At 38.5% G+C, this 20,234-nt stretch overlaps 1 protein-coding gene across 3 annotated transcripts in view; it reads left to right on the top strand.

Annotated features, from left to right (window-relative positions):
* Nucleotides 1-20,234, top strand: part of ANO7 (anoctamin 7) — a 54,493-nt gene that overhangs the window by 21,729 nt on the left and 12,530 nt on the right. For all 3 annotated transcript variants that reach the window (XR_011559217.1, XM_070753227.1, XM_070753228.1), the window contains 9 exons: nt 1,547-1,637; nt 3,564-3,660; nt 5,430-5,573; nt 5,655-5,792; nt 7,217-7,315; nt 7,412-7,514; nt 11,590-11,701; nt 13,431-13,485; nt 14,874-14,971. Coding sequence is in view for 2 of the 3 variants with exons in the window: in XM_070753227.1 (XP_070609328.1) it covers nt 1,547-1,637; nt 3,564-3,660; nt 5,430-5,573; nt 5,655-5,792; nt 7,217-7,315; nt 7,412-7,514; nt 11,590-11,701; nt 13,431-13,485; nt 14,874-14,971 (937 nt within the window). In the remaining variant the exon portion in view is untranslated. The remainder of the gene's footprint in view (nt 1-1,546; nt 1,638-3,563; nt 3,661-5,429; nt 5,574-5,654; nt 5,793-7,216; nt 7,316-7,411; nt 7,515-11,589; nt 11,702-13,430; nt 13,486-14,873; nt 14,972-20,234) is intronic.

Here is a 20,234-nt window from a genome sequence, read left to right as displayed (position 1 = left end):
ATGCCAAGATAATCTTTGGTCTTCTCCATCGCCTGGGAGAATAATCAGCTATAAGAGCTTTGTGTAACTCATCAGTGGAGCCATCAAAATCTCTGAGGGAGACTATTTCATAGGGCAAGTGCCATGGCAGAAAAGACATGTTTCATGGCCCCATAATAAAGCACTGCTTAACTGATGAAGCCCAGAGTGCATCCTCTCTCCATCTTTGCATTGGATGGTTAGAAAACTGGACACAGATGATCCCACAAATAACCAGACCTTATGCTATGTGAGTTTTTATAGGTGATAACTGCACCTTGAATTGCATTCAGAAGCCAACTGATAACCAGTGCAGCTCACAGAATAGTTGGATCACACAAACGTAATCAGGCATGTTCACTCCTATCACCCATTTCCTCCCATGTTGACTGTATGACTGTAACTTGTTGCTTATATCCTAAGATTTTTATTAATATTGCTTCTTCATTGCTTATTTGACCCCTATGACAATCATTAAGTGTCGTACCACATGATTCTTGACAAATGTATATTTTATTTTATGTACGCTGAGAGCATATGCACCAAGACAAATTCCTTGTGTGTCCAATCACACTTGGCCAATAAAATTCTATTCTATTCTATTCTAAGAAACATTGCCTGTGTTGCCACATTGCAGGCCAAGTGTAGCTTCCAAGTTGTCTTCAGATAAATTGCCAAGTAGAACATGTAACAGTAATCCATTTTTTTTTTAATAATTTAATTTAATTAATTTATATTGCCAACTATTCACCCTTGGAAACTCAAGGTGGCTTACAGAATATAAAACCACATTTAAAACAACAAAACTAATACAAATTTGATCAAAATATCTAAATTTGATCCTTCAATTGCTGCTCTATGATTTTCAAAAGAATCCCTTCCTTTGGGAACATATCTAGTTATTATAGCAATTAATCAGTCACATTAAGGAATATTTTCTGAACTGTTTCTTAATATTGACTAGCTTCCAGGTAAGAGATTGTAAAACGGCAAAAACCTAATTAATGTCATATGTTTGTTTGTTAGTTAAATTTATTTGCCACCCATCTCACCATGGCAACGTGAGAAAATATTATTTTACTGAAAGAGTAGTAGATCCTTGGAACAAACTTCCAACAGACGTGGTTGGTAAATCCACAGTAACTGAATTTAAACATGCCTGGGATAAACATATCCATTGTAAGTTAAAAATACAGGAAATAGTATAAGGGCAGACTAGATGGACCATGAGGTCTTTTTTTGCCATCAGTCTTCTATGTTTCTATGGTGTTATTTGTCTCTCATAAGAGACATATGTTCTATACTGGTGCTAGGAACCAATCTGGTTCTCAGAAACCTGTCCAGTAACTTGCTACCCCCCATGTTGTAACATCCTCTTATCTTTTATTCTGCTTTTGCTATTTTGCAAAATATCACAAACAGGACTTAGATTTTCTGGAAAGCAGGCTGATTGTTCTCAATCACAGTGGGTGGGGAAGCATGGGTTGCTGAGAATGAATATGCTGTTGCCCTTTTTCCTTTTGTCTAGGTTTCTACACAGCATGGCTTCTTCCAGCAGCTATAGTGGGGACATTAGTCTTCATAATTGGCATTTTTATGATGCTTCATGACATTCCAACGTAAGTGGCAAGCTTTCTTTTCCTTTCCTGTTTTATTCTCGTTTTAGCAGATCTTCAGACAACTTATATATGAGCCTTTTACATCAACTAGCATGACTGACTAATCATCAGTCATCCTTCGCTTAAAGTTATAAAGTTTTTAAAATTATGTTCCTCAATATATAAATGACAGATCTATACATTTCTAACATTTTTATTTATTTATTTATTTATTTATTTATTTATTTATTTATTTATTTATTCATTTGTCCAATACATAAATAGATAGGAAGAAAATAGACATGTGATAATATAAAAAGAGGGTGAAGGTGAACTTAGAGGAGAGGATATATGAAAGGAAGAGAATATATAAGATAGGTGAAAAAAAGGAAAGACAATTGGACAGGGGACAAAAGGCACACTAGTGTACTTATGTACGCCCCTTACTGGCCTCTTAGGAACCTGGAGAGGTCAATCGTGGAGAGTCTAAGGGAGAAGTGTTGGGGGTTAGGGGTTGACACAATTGAGTCCGGTAGTGAGTTCCAAGCTTCGATAACTTGATTGTTGAAATCATATTTTTTACAGTCAAGTTTGGCGCGGTTCATATTAAGTTTGAATCTGTTGCGTGCTCTTGTGTTATTGCGGTTGAAGCTGAAGTAGTCATTGACTGGTAAGACATTGCAGCATATGATCTTGTGGGCAATGCTCAGATCATGTTTTAGGCGTCGTAGTTCTAGGCTTTCTAGACCTAGGATTGTTAGTCTATTTTCGTAGGATATTCTGTATCGAGTGGAGGAGTGAAGGGCTCTTCTAGTGAAATATCTTTGGACATTTTCAAGGGTGTTGATGTCTGAGATGTGGTATGGGTTCCAGACAGATGAGCAGTAGTCTAGGATAGGTCTGGCAAAAGTTTTGTAGGCTCTTGTGAGTAGGGTGAGTTTGCCTGAGCAGAAGCTGCGTAGGATCAGGTTGACAACTCTAGAGGCTTTTTTGGCGATATTGTTGCAGTGGGCTTTAGCACTTAGGTCATTCGATATTAGTATTCCAAGGTCCTTTACAGAATTTTATGCTGCTCTTCTGCCCCAAAAAATTTCAATAGGAGATTAGAATGGGAGAATTACTAACAAAAAAACCCCCAAACAAACCCAAAACATAAAATAAATGAAGCATAGCTGTTGTGATTCAATCTGAGGCTCCTCAGGGAACGGCTGGAACTCTGCCGGCTCCATGCTCAGAGGGGGAGGACGAGGAACAGGAGGAGGAGGAGGAACAGGCAGACGGGGAAGAGGAATGTCAGGATGAGGAGGAGGGAGAACAGCCTGAGACCCCCGGGGGGGAGCTCTCCCCAGCGAGTAGCCTGGAGTCATTAAATGAGAATGCACAAGCCATCATAGATATGAGGCAGAGAAGGGCAGCACAACGAAGGGGACAATTAGCCAGGTATTTCCATCCCTAATAGGCAACAGCTGGGTTTGGGTGTGGTTCTCCTCAGAAAGGTTGAAAAGGCAGGCCCGCCCTTCCTGTATTGTGGAGAGTTATCTTTTGGGAGTCCTGTGACCTTGCTTCGATCCTTGGCGTCTCTGATTCTGGCTTGTGGCCTCGAAGGCTGAAAACTTGGGGGAGGCTTGGCTTTTATTATCTACAGTGGTGTGTGTGCCAGCAAAAAGCCTGTTGTATTGTCTGGCCGTTGTGACTTTTCTGTGAAGCTTCATAGCATTCCAGTTTGTAAGAACAGTTTTTGTTATCTGTGTTTGTTTTCAAAGATATAAAATGACTTTGCTTTTTACCAGCGTGTCTGGCTACTCTTTTTAGTTGGTGTTGACGTCTGGGGGAACCCAGACAGAACACATAGCAAGCAAAACCAATAGCATAGTTCTGGGAGAAGGAATCTGGTTTCATAGCAGTTATTTTTTTCTCACGCTTTTCTTTTCTCTCCTTCTGAACTAGACAGGAGATCTGTTCCAGTGGTGACAAATACAAAATGTGCCCAATTTGCAAAGTCTGCCCTTATTGGAATCTATCTACTGTCTGCCCCATGTTTCAGGTGAGGTTATAATGTTATGATTTTTTCAGATGCTTTATCTAAATCAACAAGTTTATAATCAACTCCACAAAGTTCTCATTGACATTTTGAAGAATAAAAATCTGATCTGCAGACCACTCTCTGGGATCAAACCATATTGCAATCCCCATATTTTTATCACTGTCATGTATTTACCTTTCAGTCAAGAACTCTGCCATACTTACGAAACTAATGCAACTGTCGTTTTTGTATTCACCCTTGCTGCTCTTCTGTTTCTAAGTGAGACCATTAATCCCAATATCTTATTCAAGCAGAGATACAAAGTTTATACATAAAGTTGCATAGCTACTCCATCAACAAATCTGTATGTCTTTTCCTCTTCATTTTTTCATTGATAACTCACAAGAACATTGTTAACAAGAGGTTGTTTAAACAACTTTTCATCTGTTGGTTCCTTTCTAATATATTGCTTAAAATTAAGTTAAACTACACTAATGTGGCTTTTCCTCTCTTTTCCCCCTCAGTGTCCCTTCTTTGAATGATTGGTCATTTGTAGTTTATTTGTAAAGTTTGCAGTTTTTGGTTTGTAAAGTTTATGCTTTTATCTATCTCTTCCAAAACAGCATGATATAGGTTCCATCCATTTAGCAATTCTAATATATGCACTTGTTGCAACACTGGCAATGTGTGAACTATTTCTGTGGCAAAGTCAATTTTTATTTATTTGATTGATTGATTTTGTCCAATACACAATGAGGGTTTTAGTGGGTATACACATAGTAAAATACATGAGGAAGGTTATAGAGAATATACTCATAGTAAAATATATCCAAGAAAGAATAGAAGAGAAGTTATAGGAATAGAACATATCAATGAAAGAATAGAAGAAGAGATATAGGAATAGAAGAAAGGTATAGGAGATATAGGAGAGCAATAGGACAGGGGACAGAAGGCACCCAGGAGAAGAGCCTTCTCTGTGGCGGCCCCGGCCCTTTGGAACCAACTCCCCCCAGAGATTAGAATTGCCCCCACCCTCCTTGCCTTTCGTAAACTTCTTAAAACCCACCTCTGCCATCAGGCATGGGGGAACTGAGATATTCTTTCCCCCTAGGCCTTTACAATTTATGCATGGTATGTCTGTATGTATGTTTGGTTTAATAATATGGGTTTTTTTAGTTATTTTAGTATTGGATTGGATTGTTACATGCTGTTTTTTATCATTGTTGTTAGCCGCCCCGAGTCTACGGAGAGGGGTGGCATACAAATCCAATAAATAAATAAATAAAATAAACTTGTAATCGCCCCTTACTGACCTCTTAGGAATCTGGATAGGTCAACTGTGGATATTTGGCTTACTTGTAGTTTTAGAGGCTAAACTACAAAGAGCTATAGGCCCATTTCTATCACCCATTCACAGAATGTATGAAATAAATAATTGAAAGAACAAGGTATGCAGTAGTTAGCAAGACACTATGTAGATTCAATCAACTATGCCATAATATGGTGTCTTGTTTTGGACTTCCTAAATTTTTATTTATTATTAGATTTCTATGCCACCCATGTCACTAAAAACGACTTGACTTGGGATACTATGTTAGGGTTGAGTAACAGGTTTAATTAGTTGGTGTGTTGGACACAGCTATTCAGCAAGCTCATAGTTAAAACAATGTGTTGACAAAATATGGGACTCCAGTCGCTGCATTGAAGAGCTTTGCTCGCTTGACTCAGTTCTCTTCTCTCTCTGGGTATCTTGCATATGCATACCAGTACTCTCTCCCTTTTTCTTCCAGGCTGGCCGTCTCTTTGACCATGGTGGCACTGTTTTCTTCAGCATCTTCATGTCTCTATGGGCAGTCACATTTCTTGAGTACTGGAAACGAATGAATGCCACCCTGACATACTCCTGGGACTGTTCGGATTTTGAGGACATTGAGGTACTGAATTTAGAGGGCTTCTAGTATAACTCAAAGTCCAAACCAGCATACATTACAATATTCATATTCCTTCTGTTATAGGAACGTCCACGACCCCAGTTTGCTGCTTTGGCTCCCATGACAACTATAAACCCAATTACTGGAGAGGAGGAGCCCTATTTCCCAAAGTGGACTCGATTTAACAGAACACTCACTGGATCAATGGTCATCATCATTATGGTGAGGGAGGTTGGAAACCCCAAGGGAACTAAACCTTGAGATATGATCTCTTTCTTCTGCTATGCCAAATAAATCGTAATTTATTTTGCAAAGCAATCTTCTTTCGGGCAAGAATTCTGCAGCTCATGGGCTTTATTTATTTATTTATTCATTCATTCAATTTTTATGCCGCCCTTCTCCTTAGACTCAGGGCGGCTTACAACATGTTAGCAATAGCACTTTTTTTAACAGAGCTAGGCTATTGCCCCCACAATCCGGGTCCTCATTTAACCCACCTCGGAAGGATGGAAGGCTGAGTCAACCTTGAGCCAGTGATGAGATTTGAACCGCTGACCTTCAGATCTACAAGTCAGCTTCAGTGGCCTGCAGTACAGCACTCTACCTGCTGTGCCACCTATATCTGAAAAATCATGTAAAAGAATTAATATAAACCCTAAATGTCCCTATTCTCTTAAACTATTGTAATCAAAGGGAATATGAAAGGCATGATATGGGAACAAATGCTAAGAGTCTAATCCACTCCCTTGATTTTTTTTTCATGCATTTTATAGGAGCATTGAAGGAAATGGAATAATCCAACTCACATTCTTCTAAATGGCCTCCTAGAGCATTCATCGAGCTTTGATTCGATTGAAGTGATAAAAACTTATTTGGCTATATTTAGTCTGGAATAAAGAATCCTCTGTTAGAATATTTACCAACTGTTATTTACATCTTTCCTATTTCCTATTAATAATTTCAATCAATTATAGTTAAGATAATATATAGACACGTAAACAATTTCACTTTCCCAGTATTTAGCAAAAATTGTTTAAGTTTTTTCATCTTCATCCAATTATCTATAATGCAATATTAAAATATAATTAAACTGGTTTGGGCTAAGCAAAGGTACAAACATAGTTTAAAGCATAAATTTATTTGTGAATCCAACTACTATGATTTATTTAAAAATCCATAGTTAAAATTAACCTTGGCTTAGAGAATGTAAGGTACAAGCCATAAACTCTTAATGCATAATGCGAAACCATGTTATTATGGTTTGTTGAATAAACTACAATGGCTTGATTTGGATATAATGCAAGCCATAACAAGTGTGTTTGCAATAATATTAAGCTAAATATAAATATTTTATGGCTTAATATGTGTTTACATCTTGGATTTACAGTATGTAGACAGATGAATTGCTTATTTAGAGGAAATAGTATGAATATTAAGGAAGACTAGTATTTTCTGTTCCAAATTCAAGTCTAACCTTCACCAACCTAGTATTCCTCCATCTACCACACCATATTTAACAGAGTTCAGCGGGAATCAGATTTCAGCACATATGAAGAATATAGATTAGGACAACTTAATTCCACTGGCCACAGTGCAAGAGTGATATAACAAATGCACATTACTAGTCCTTCTTTATCTGTTTACAGATTGCTGTGGTAATAATATTCCTGATTTCCATTATTCTTTACCGGGCCATCATTGCTGTAATTGTATCCAGGTCTGGAAACTTCCTTCTTGTATCTTCGGTAAGAAACCTCTATGTGACTATCCCTTTTGGTCTGGTTTTACAATTGGACTTCATTTGCTCTTTTTAACTCTTTTCTCCCCCCTCTACCCCCCAGGCTTCTCGTATTGCTAGTCTGACAGGCTCAGTAGTGAATCTCCTTTTCATCCTCCTCCTCTCGAAAATTTACATTGCATTTGCACTTTTTCTTACAAAGTGGGGTAAGTAAACTGTATTGGCTTGGACAAGAATGGTGGAAGGTCTTAAGCATAAAACGTATCAGGAAAGACTTAATGAACTCAATCTGTATAGTCTGGAGGACAGAAGGAAAAGGGGGGACATGATTGAAACATTTAAATATGTTAAAGGGTTAAATAAGGTCCAGGAGGGAAGTGTTTTTAATAGGAAAGTGAACACAAGAACAAGGGGACACAATCTGAAGTTAGTTGGGGGAAAGATCAAAAGCAACATGAGAAAATATTATTTTACTGAAAGAGTGGTAGATCCTTGGAATAAACTTCCAGCAGACGTGGTAGATAAATCCACAGTAACTGAATTTAAACATGCCTGGGATAAACATATATCCATCCTAAGATAAAATACAGAAAATAGTATAAGGGCAGACTAGATGGACCATGAGGTCTTTTTCTGCCGTCAGACTTCTATGTTTATATGTTTCTATGACATTAAGTAAAACATCACTTTCAGCCCTATCTCTTAGCTCCTAAAATGTAAAACTAGATTTTGTTTATAGAAATAAGATAGTTAAGGAGATGTAATCGAAACGAGGGCATTTTGAGTCCCATATTAAATGCATTTATCACCAACAAATTTAAAGCAAAAATAAAATTTCTATAATGCAGTAAATTCCCATTTTGAAAAAAAAATATCTCTATTTCTAGTTCGCTAGAAATTTATACACAATTTGTGGAGACTCCAAAATATTTGTAGTTTGGCTAGTAGTGGTTGATTTACATGTAAGTCCCTGACTTAAGAATGTAATGGAGCCTGCCAATTGCATTTGTAATTCAAGGAATTTGTTAATGGTATCATATTAAACATGATCCCTGCCTGAAATGCTCAATCCATTCGCTAATTGAATGCTCAGGTTTTAAGTGCATATGAGGTATCAAGTTGGGGAAGACCAGGATGTACTCCGGGATGTCAGGTGGATGTCCCAGGACTGCTGCACATGCATACCGCATGTACAGCCTTGGCTGGGACATCTGCTTGCTGTACCAGAGTGCCACCACTGCTGCCCCTCTCAACTCCAAAGCAGCAGTTACATCTCCACCAAGGGCCCCACAGCCAATCCTGATCAGGGCAGGATGGAGGCTGACCTTGAAAGGCAAGCAGGCATGGGGGACCACTGGGAAGGCTCCTAGCTCCCTTCCCTGTGGCTGGCCGGCCCTAATATGCTTCCACAGAGCCTTCCACACAGCCTGCCTTCACATGGTGGCTGTATGGAAGACAAGGAAGTCTACAGAGAGGGGCGGCATTCAAATCAAATCAAATCAAATCAAATCAAATCATGGCAAGACTGTGGCCCAGGAGGAGGGGAGTAGTGCAGGCAAGCTGGGACTGGGTGGGTGGGCAGAACCTCCTGCTGCCACCGCTACCAGTTTTCCGAACCACCTGCCGCTGTTGCTACCAGTTCTCAGGAACCGGTGGGAACCGGTAGCATTTCATTTCACCAAAGAGCAAGCTGTGTCCTCTCCAGCTTCTCTGCCATGGTTTCTTTGCCTGTCTCCTTGCAGGCTCTGGTCATCTTTGAAAAATGTTTTGGTGCAAAGAATGGAGGCTAGACGAGCCTAGCTCCCGGCCTTAGTTCTTTGTGCCAAAAGCCTTGAGGAAAGTCAATCAAACTTTGCATTGATTGCATCTCACCAGGTTCCAGTCGTCTTTGCAAAAAGCTTTTGGCACAAAGAATGGAGGTCAGGAGGAGCATGCACGACCCTCCAGGCTTCCATTTTTCATGCCAAAAATGTTTTGCAAAGACGACCAGAGCCTGCAGGGACGCAGACAAAGAAACTGCAGCAGAGAGGTTGGAGGGGACACAGCTTGCTAGATCTTATTTTATTTATTTTTATTTATTTGTTTTGTCACGTACATATTGGAGGTATGTCATGATTCATATACATGATACTAGTAATAAGAAACATTAGATATAATAATATTCATATGAATAACTGCTGTGGCACTGCAACATTTGTAACTTTGAGACTGTGTCATAAGTACTTGGGGAATGATGTCATAACTTTGAATAGTTACTTAGTGAATTGCCAGTTTACTTGCGGGACCGCCTTCTGCTGTACGAATCTCAGAAACAGGTTAGGTCCCACAGAGTTGGCCTTCTCCAGATCCCGTCAACCAGACAATGTCGCCTGGTGGGGCCTGGGGGAAGAGCCTTCTCTGTGGGGGGACCGGCCTTCTGGAATCAGCTCCCCTGAGAGATACGTATTGCCCTCACTCTCCTCACCTTCCATAAGAGTCTTAAGACTCATTTGGGTCACCAGGCTTTGGGGGGGGCAATTAGATCTTAGGCCACCTGGCCGATGAATGTTATGAGTGGCTGAAGTCTGAGTGTACGATTGATTTTTAAAATATTAGGGATTTTAGGTTAGCTATTTAGCTAATTAATTGGATTTACCATTGTATTTTATTGTTTTTTATTATATGTTGTAAGCTGCCCTGAGTTTTCGGAGAGGAGTGGCAAAGAAATCCAATGAATGAATGAATGAATGAATGAATGAATGAATGAATTTATTTATTTATTTATTTCTTTAATTAATTAATTAATTAATTAATTGGATTTGTATGCCACCCCTCTCCGAGGACTCGGAGCGGCTCACAGCATATATAAAAACAGAACAGTAATATACAGTAATCCAATTAGTACTACAATATAAGAAACAATTAAAAGAGAAGATTAACCTAAAAAAAAAAACTTATTAACCAAACATTCAGCAATCATATTTAAGGCATTCAGTAGTCAGGGGAAGATCTAAGAATCCCAAGCCTGGCGGCAAAGATGAGTATTTAAGCTCTTTCGGAAGGCAAGGAGGGAGGGGGCAGTGCGAATCTCTGGGGGGAGTTGATTCCAGAGGGCCGGGGCTCCCACAGAGAAGGCTCTTCCCCTAGGTCCCGCCAACCAACATTGTTTGGTCGACGGGACCCTAAGGAGACCTACTCTGTGGGACCTCACCGGTCGCTGGGATTCGTGTGGCAGAAGGCGGTTTCGGAGATAATCTGGCCCTGTGCCATGTAGGGCTCTATAGGTCATAACCAACACTTTGAATTGTGCCCGGAAACTGATCGGTAGCCAATGCAGTCCGCGGAGTGAATTAATGAATTAATGAATTAATGAATTCATGAATTCATGAATTCATGAATTCATGAATTAATGAATTCATGAATTCATGAACAACAAACTTGAGGATAATTTTCACTATCAAGCAGGGAAAATTTACATTTTTTGGTATCATCTATCTCTCCTAATCTGTTCCTTGGAATGTTGAGAAAATGAGCCAATATGGCACTAGACCCAGGATACAAAAATTAAATTTAACTCTAGATATTATCCTCTAATCATATAGATTTTTGTAGCCTAAATTTGATAATCTTTGTATTAGAAAGTATAATTTGTGACAAAACACTTTTGTGCTAAATTCTTAGGCAAATGTCACCGCCATATTAAATTTTTAACTGCATTATACATGACATATATTTTGCACATATATTCATTGTATCAATATGCAGATATTTTGTCCTTGCCCAGAACTAATGCTGTTCAATCCCTCATGCATAGATGCTTCATCTGGGAATTCTAGGATCAAGGACATCCACTCGAATATAGGCATCTCTTGAAAGATATCTGCATTTAAGTTTCGTACATCAAGAGGAAGTCTCATCCTTTCCCCCAATAAGTCAGACTTCAGTTTTGAAGAAAATGTAAAAATCAAAAACAAAAACTTTAATCAGAATGTATTCCTACTTGCTTTTTCAACTTAGCCATATTATATATTAACATGAAAATATTTTTTCAATGCACAACTTATCTTTGTAGTGATGTGAGGGCAGATAAGAATAGATCAGTGTTTCCCAACCTTGGCAACTTGAAGATATTTGGACTTCAACTCCCAGAATTCCCCAGCCAGCGAACGCTGGCTGGGGAATTCTGGGAGTTGAAGTCCAAATATCTTCAAGTTGCCAATGTTGGGAAACACTGGAATAGATAACAAAAATAAGGAATTGTTTAGAGAAACGTGAAATGATGCATTCATTTTTCTGTCACAGAAATGCATCGCACTCAGACAGCATTTGAAGATGCCTTCACTTTTAAAGTCTTTATCTTTGAATTCATCAATTTCTATTCATCTCCGATCTACATTGCCTTCTTTAAGGGCAGGTAAATTTCTTTATTTTTTTTCTGACTGATTTCTTTATTTTTTTTCTGACTGAAATTAAATTAAATTTAATTTCTATAGCTACTCCTTAAGGCAAGTCACTTTGGTGCCAAACAAACCAATAGACAGATTAGATAGATAGATAGATAGATAGATAGATAGATGGATGGATGGATGGATGGATGGATGGATGGATGGATGGATGGATGGATGGATGGATGGATGGATGGATGGATAGATAGATAGATAGATAGATAGATAGATAGATAGATAGATAGATAGATAGATAGATAGATAGATAGAGACAGAGAGAGCGAGAGAGAGACAGAGACAGAGATAGAGAGACAGAGAGAGATGATAGACAGTCAGTCAGAGAGACAGACAGACTGATAGGTAGAAATAGACTTTTCAAAAATTTGTTTTAAGAATTTTCCTAATTCATAGGGGAAAGAATTTCCTTAGTAGTAGTGAGACTTGAAAGACATACTTTATAAAATGCCTTGGCTCCCTTCTTTAATTTAGACAATATTTTCTCTCCTTTTAAATTTTATTTTGTAAAATTGTTTTCTTGTGTAATAGAGGAAACTTACTTCATTTGAATTACAATATCCATCATCCCAGGTAGCACAAGACAGCAGGAGTATAGGTACTGTAGGCTCAACACATCCTGCTGATGTTATATTGAGGAAAACTGTAGAATAACTTTTAATATATTGGAGGAAGGGAAGGAAGTTTTATTTAGGTTAAAAATAAATACCTACATGCTTGGCAAGCATTTTTTCAGGGCATTAAAGGATGCAATAATTTAGGTAATTTATATTTATCACTCTCAATAACTCTGGGTGGTTTACAAAAAAATTAACTTCTTGTACATCTTTCATATATCAGAAATAATCAGAATTGTTTCTATATGTGTACAGTATTTTGAATTTATAATTCATACTAATCCTGACAGAATCTGCCTTGAATGTAACAGAATTTTTAACATATATACATATACACACATACATGTGTTTATCACCAGTAAAAATCTCCACCAAAACTCAAACTAGTATAGCAGACGTGCCATTAATTTAGCCTAGCCAAACATCTGATGAAATATTGCCATTTTGACTTTTTCAAAATAGATTGTATGGCTATTTTACCATACAATTACCTGAGGAGGGGAAGAGAATGTTCCATTAAATGGGGGCCACCACTGGAAAGGCTTGTCGTGTGGTTTAAGTTCCATGAAGCTCATGAGAAGGTGGACATACAACATAGTCTCTCTAAATAACCAGACTAGGCATATATATTCAATTTTAGCTAGATGTTGCCTGATATATCCTGCTATTCCTACAGAATGCTGGACCACTGAGAGTTTCTCAAAATCTGCAGATGGTGCGAGCACAATCTTGATAAATGTGTACAAAAGTTGATTTGGACTTGTCTCACAGCTTGCTGCTTGGGGGAAAACTGGACGTTTTATTAAGCTGGGAGGATAATTTCAAATAAAGTTCTTAAATATCTCATAACAGTAATTCAACAGGATTCTTCATAATAGTGACAGAAAGATGGAGAAAAGTGAAGAATGTCTGCCATCTATTGTTCAGAAAAAGTATAACAATGAATGAGTGTTACAGGTTAGGCTGCATCTAACAAATATATTAGTACCTGGAATCAACAAATGGACAACTAAAACCAATACATTTTTCATTTCTTGCCCTTGTGCTTTTCCTTTTTCCCTTTCAGATTTGTTGGTTATCCAGGCCACTATGATAAATTACTGGGCATACGCAATGAGGATGTAAGTATTTATTTATTTATTTATTTTATTTAGTCCAATACATAATACACATTGAAGAGAAAGATATGTAATAATATAAGTAAATAAAAGAATAGAAGAAAAGATATAAAAGTATAGGTGAACAAATTTGAAAGGAAGAAAAGATAAATGAGATAAGGAGAGACAATTGGACAGGGGACAAAAGGCACACTGGTGCGCTTATGCACACCCCTTACTGACCTCTAAGGAACCTGGAGAGATCAATCGTGGATAGTCTAAGGGAAAAATGTTGGGGGTTACTACTGACACTACTGAATCAGGTAATGAGTTCCATGCTTCGACAACTCGGTTGCTGAAGTCATATTTTTTACAGTCAAGTTTCGAGCGGTTAATATTAAGTTTGAATCTGTTGCGTGCTCTTGTGTTGCTGCGATTGAAGCTGAAGTAGTCATTGACAGGTAGAACGTTGCAGCATATGATCTTGTGGGCAATACTTAGATCGTGTTTTAGGCATCGTAGTTCTAAGCTTTCAAGACCAGGTATCTCAGAAGAGATGAGAAAGAGATGGGTTCTTAAACAAATGTGGAGGAATCCTCTAGACTAGAGCAGTAATGGCGAAACATTTTTGGCCCACATGCCAAAAGCGTGTGTGGGTGTGGGCAGAGGTGGGCTGCTAAGGTGGAACAGTGACGTGTGCTTGCCCCTGTGGCTCTCAGTGCTAGCGGAGTCCAGCGCAATTATGCTACTGCACCTGGGCACTTACTGAAAAAATAAGGAGTGGCATACTAATTTCTCAAGATAACTCATGACTTTGGAAAACTTGCTGCCAGGCAGCTAAGTCATCAAAATTCTAGAAATAATAAAAATAATACATAATAATTCTAGAAATAATAGGTATAGAAAGAGCTATGGTCTTTCACTTTTCATTTTCTTATTTTAGGCCACAGGATGCTTTTTGTCACAAATCCTGCAATCCCCTCCCCACTCCCCGGCCAATGGTGTCCCTCTTTACCAATGTTAAAATCTGGTCACCTTAATTGTATGCAGTGTTCATTAGGCCAATGTTTCCCAGCCTTGGCAACCTGAAGATATTTGGACTTCAACTCCCAGAATTCCCCAGCCAGTATTCGTTGGCTGGGGGATTCTGGGAGTTGAAGTCCAAATATCTCCAAGTTGCCAAGGTTGGGAAACACTGCATTAGCAACCAACCATCACCGGCTCAAGGTTGACTCAGCCTTCCATCCTTCCAAGGTGGGTAAAATGAGGACCCGGATTGTGGGGGCAATAGGCTGGCTCTGTTAAAAAGTGCTATTGCTAACATGTTGTAAGCTGCCCTGAGTCTAAAGAGAAGGGCGGCATAAAAATCAAATAAATAAATACCTCAAAGCCTTTCTCTCTCTTTTCTCCAGTGTGCTCCAGGTGGCTGCCTCATTGAACTTGCTCAAGAACTTCTTGTCATCATGGTGGGAAAGCAAGTAATTAACAATATTCAAGAAGTCTTTATCCCGTGAGTGCTATGGTCTGACTTGATACTTTTGCTATCCATTCCAATCAATGTTCTTGTACAAAGCAGGGGTAGGCAAACAGGGGCTGTAATTATTTATTTTATTTAATTTTATTTAATTTTATTTAATTTTATTTAATTTTATTTAATTTTATTTAATTTTATTTAATTTTATTTAATTTTATTTAATTTTATTTAATTTTATTTAATTTTATTTAATTTTATTTAATTTTATTTAATTTTATTTAATTTTATTCAATTTTATTCAATTTTAATTTTATTTATTGATTTGATTTGATTTGATTTGATTTGGTTTGATTTGATTTGATTTGTATGCCACCCCTCTCCGAAGACTCGGGGCGGCTTAATTAACATGGAAGGGATGGAGGCTATAGCTTTGCACGAATCCCAGCAGCCGATAAGGTCCCACAGAGTTGGCCTTCTCCGGGTCCCATTGACTAAACAATGTCGTTTGGCGGGGCCCAGGGGAAGAGCCTTCTCTGCGGCGGCCCCGGCCCTCTGGAATCAACTTCCCCCGGAGATTAGAACTGCCCCCACCCTCCTTGTCTTTCGTAAATTACTCAAAACTCACTTATGCCGCTGGCATGGGGGAGTTGAGACATCTTTCCCCCCAGGCTTCTTTATATTTTGTTTCATGTTTGGTATGAATGTGCTGTTTGGTTTTTAAATATATGATAGGGTTTTATATGCTTCTTTTAATATTAGATTTGTTTTGCTATAATATTGTTTTTATTGTTGTGAGCCGCCCCGTGTCTTCGGAGAGGGGCGGCATACAAATCTAATTAATAACAATAATAATAATAATAATAATAATAATAATAATAATAATAATAATATATCAGTGCTGCATCATTGTAGAAGAGAAGGGACTTCATTTCTATTAACAAAAAAACCCCTTCTTCCCATACGTAATCACAGGCCTTAATAGTTCCTGTGTGACTGAAGCAATTAATGACTGTCTCATTTCCTGCTCCGTATGGATCATTGCAAAGATAATTTGGGCTGGGTTCTGGATTTTTTTTGCTGCTGATTTGCACAGGGTCGTGCTACGCGCCTGTACCCGCAGCAATTTAAAAAATAGCTTCTGCGCATACACAGGATCAAAATCCAAGATGACCGCGCCCATGGAGACACCGACAGAACCGACTCAGTGATGTCATCACCAAACTGCTAACGGTTCTAAAGATCTGGTTAGAACCGGTAGGAACTCACCTCTGAGATAATTGTGATGCCAACATTTCCTTAGAATTATGGAACAAGCAATTTTCTGCTGAAAAGAATTTTTGTCTTGTTCTTCTTCCCATCCTGGGGGTTTTCCATTCATTTCTATAGTCAAAGCACAATTGGGGAATTGAGATACTCCTTTCCCCCTAGGCCTATACAATTTGTGCATGGTATGTTTGTGTGCATGCTTGGTTTTAATAAGGGTTTTTAGTTATTTTAAATATTAGATTTGTCATAAGCTGTTTATTATTGTTGTTAGCCGCCCTGAGTCTACGGAGACGGGTGGCATACAAGTCCAATCCAATCCAATCCAATCCAATCCAATCCAATCCAATCCAATCAAATCAAATCAAATCAAATCAAATCAAATTATTATTATTATTTATTGGATTTGTATGCCGCCGCCCTCCGCAAACTCGGGGCAGCTAACAACAATGATAAAAACAGCATGTAGCAATCCAATTAATAAAACAACTAAAAACCCTTATAATAAAACCAAACATACACACAAACATACCATGCATAACTTGTAATGGCCTAGAGGGAAGGAATATCTTAACTCCCCCATGCCTGGCGGCATAAATGAGTCTTGAGTAGTTTACGAAATACAGGGAGGGTGGGGGCAGTTCTAATCTCCGGGTGGAGTTGGTTCCAGAGGGCCGGGGCCGCCACAGAGAAGGCTCTTCTCCAGGGGCCCGCCAAATGACATTGTTTAGTTGACGGGACCCGGAGAAGGCCAACTCAAATCAAATCAAATCAAATCAAATCATAAATAAATCAAATCAAATCAAATCAAATCATAAATAAAATAAAATAAAATAAAATAAAATAAAATAAAATAAAATAAAATAAAATAAAATAAAATAAAATAAAATAAAATAAAATAAAATAAAATAAAAATAAAAATAAAAATAAAAATAAAAATAAAATAAAATAAAATAAAATAAAATAAAATAAAATAAAATAATAAAATAGTCCATATCCAGTTGTTCTGAGGGATGGCTTTGTCGGTTCATTTCCACAGTATAGGAGTACAAGCTCTCTCTCATTTTTTAACCCATTCTAAAAAACAAACCCAGCAAGAGAAGAATAAGAATAAAGTTGCCGATTTTTGAAGCTGCTAGACTTGATAAAGGAGGAGTAAAATAGTAACAAAATTTGTCTGATAGGACAAAACGTCTGCAGTAGGTCTAGAAAATGGCAAGCAATTGTGTGGAAATGTTCTCCCTTAAGGCTGCTTTAGACTTAGCTTATAATTTTTATATTCTCTTCTGCCTTAAAATGTCAAGAATCTCCACCCTTAATTTTTGGCAATGGTGCTATTGAAATTCAGACATGAAGCTGGAGAAGAATGCGGGAGATATACAAAGAGATTTGGCAACTGCCCAAAGTCACAAACCCTGTAAAATCTAGCAGTAATCTTTGTAGAATTGCAAGTGTGGGAAAAGAGAAGCCACTCCCTAGTTACTTTGGCAATTACAATTGCTTCACAAAATAATGTTTTGCATTTTTGCCAAGATATATAATTATTTTTAATATGTACAAACATTGACAAATACAGTCTGTGAATAAAGCAAACACAGATATGAGTATTCGTAACACAGATATGAGTATTCGTAAGTAAACAAAGGAATATTTGTTTCTGATGTGTACCACATCCACAAATGAAAATTGAAATGTCGGTTTGTTGTTGGTTTGGGTTCAGCTTTATAGGTAAACCAAGGTGGTATGCTTGTTAGCTTAGCCTGAATGAAGTTTGGGCAGTTTATCTGTACATAAAAATTGCTGTATGAGATGGTCATCAGCATTCCAGAAATTGCTTCCTTATTAGAAACTGTAATTTTGTCAGTCAGAAAGGGTGCAGTGAAGAAATGTCTGGATTTAATATTCCTCTGTGTGTAAAAAAAAAAATCAAATGAATATAGAAGTATTCCACAGTATTCCTACCCGAAGGAAACATACCATATTTTTCGGAGTACAGTGATACCTTGTCTTTCAAATTTAATTGGTTTCGGGATGAGGTTCCTAAGGTGAAAAGTTTGTAAGACGAAACAAGGTTTCCCATAGGAATCAATGGAAAAGAGATTAATGCGTGCAAGCCCAAAACTCACCCCTTTTGCCAGCCGAAGCACCCGTTTTTGCACTGCTGGGATTCCCCTGAGGCTCCCCTCCATGGGAAACCCCACCTCCGGACTTCTGTGTTTTTGTGATGCTGCAGGGGAATCCCAGCAGGGGGATCCCAGCATCGCATAAACGAGTGCTTTGCTGGCAACGGAAGTCCGGAGGTGGGGTTTCCCAGCGAAGGGAGCATCAGTGAAATCGCAGCATCGCAAAAACACCGAAGTCCTCGAAACCCCATCTCTGGACCTCTGTGTTTTTGTGATACTGCAATTTCACTGTGGCTCTCCTCCCTGGGAAACCCTACCTCCGGACTTCCGTTCCTAGCGAAATGCCCGTTTTTGTGCTGCTGGGATTCCCCTGATGGGATTCCCCTGCAGCATCACAAAAACACGGAAGTCCGGAGGTGGGGTTTCCCATAGAGGGGAGACTCAGGAGAATCCCAGCAGCGCAAAAACGGGTGCTTTGCTGGCAATGGAAGTCCCGAGGCGGGGCATCCCAGCGGCGGTGGTGTGTTTGTAAGGTGAAAATAGTTTGTAAGAAGAAGCAAAAAAATCTTAAACCCCGGGTTTGTATCTTGAAAAGTTTGTATGATGAGGCATTTGTAAGACGAGGTATGACTGTATATGATGCATCGGAGTATAAGATGCACCTTAGTTTTGAGGGAGGAAAACAAGGGGGAAAAATATGCCTCTGCCTCCCAGCAATTTACCTCCCAGCAAACAGCAAACAGTACAGTTGATGCACACTCTTTGCTGTGTATTTCTGTGCATGTGTGCCTGACCCATAGAAATAGCAAAGAATGGGAAAAATGTGCATTATGGCCAGTGAAGGGCTACCAATGTAGGCGTGACTTATGCAGGACGCCCTGCATTTTCTTTCAACATCTTTCAGTGCAAATTGGGTGCTCTGGGGTGGAGCTCCATTTTCACTACCCCGCTGCGATCTCCCCTGTCCGGGCAGTGGCCCGCTTCTGATTATGGCAGTATATTAATGCCAGAAAGTTTTCTTAAATGCAGTCACACTAACTCCTCCCAATTATTTAAATCGATCTACTCCAAACATGGCTAAGTGAGGGTTCAATACTAAAACAGGACACTGTTACATTTCAGATTATACTTTTACAGATCTTTAAAATTGATGGGGCTTTCTGTAAGTATACATTATTATCTGCTATTTAAAAGAAGATACAATAGCACTGGGCCTCTTCAAATCCAGCTTATTTATTTATTTATTTATTTATTTATTTATTTATTTATTTATTTATTTATTTATTTGTCTAGAACAATAAAGCAGTCTTTAAAAATAAGTCTAATCATTTGAACATTCTATAGACATTTATACTTATTGAATTAGCTCCTTGCATCCAATTTCAGCAGTCTCATTAGCACAAGAAAATAAAATTCTGCCTCTGCCTTTCCCACTCAGCAATTTGCCTCCCTGCAGCTTTCAGTTTTTGCACATGGCCCCCTTGCAAGCCTCTTGAATCAGCTGTTGGTTGGGAGGCTGAAAATCAGTTGCTTGTGCTAATCAGGCTTTGCGCTGTTTGTTGCAAGGAGGTAAATTGCTGGGAGGTAGAAGCCAGAGGGTGAAGGTGGCTGTGTGGGGCTATATTGGTATATAAGACGCACCCAAGCTTTTGCCCTTTTTGGGGTAAAAAGGTGCGTCTTATACTCCAAAGATACTGTGAAATGTTCCATTGCTGGAAATAACACTAGTTTCTCCCTATATAATTTGCCTACAGCAGAGTTGTGCAAAATAGAAAATGTTTGGAATTGTCAGAATAGTGTCAGACCAAATCCCTATCTCCTAGACATATTTTGACTTTCTTAATAGTCAGGTTGCTAAGTGCCTTTTGCACTTTTGTTGCGTAATGTCTTATTTCTAATGGAGACAGTAGTAA

This window comes from Erythrolamprus reginae, chromosome 5 (assembly GCF_031021105.1).
Source record: "Erythrolamprus reginae isolate rEryReg1 chromosome 5, rEryReg1.hap1, whole genome shotgun sequence".
In the NCBI taxonomy this organism is placed as follows: domain Eukaryota; kingdom Metazoa; phylum Chordata; class Lepidosauria; order Squamata; family Dipsadidae; genus Erythrolamprus; species Erythrolamprus reginae.
The sequence above is the reverse complement of the archived record's forward strand: the minus strand, read 5'-3'. Positions and strand labels throughout refer to the sequence as shown.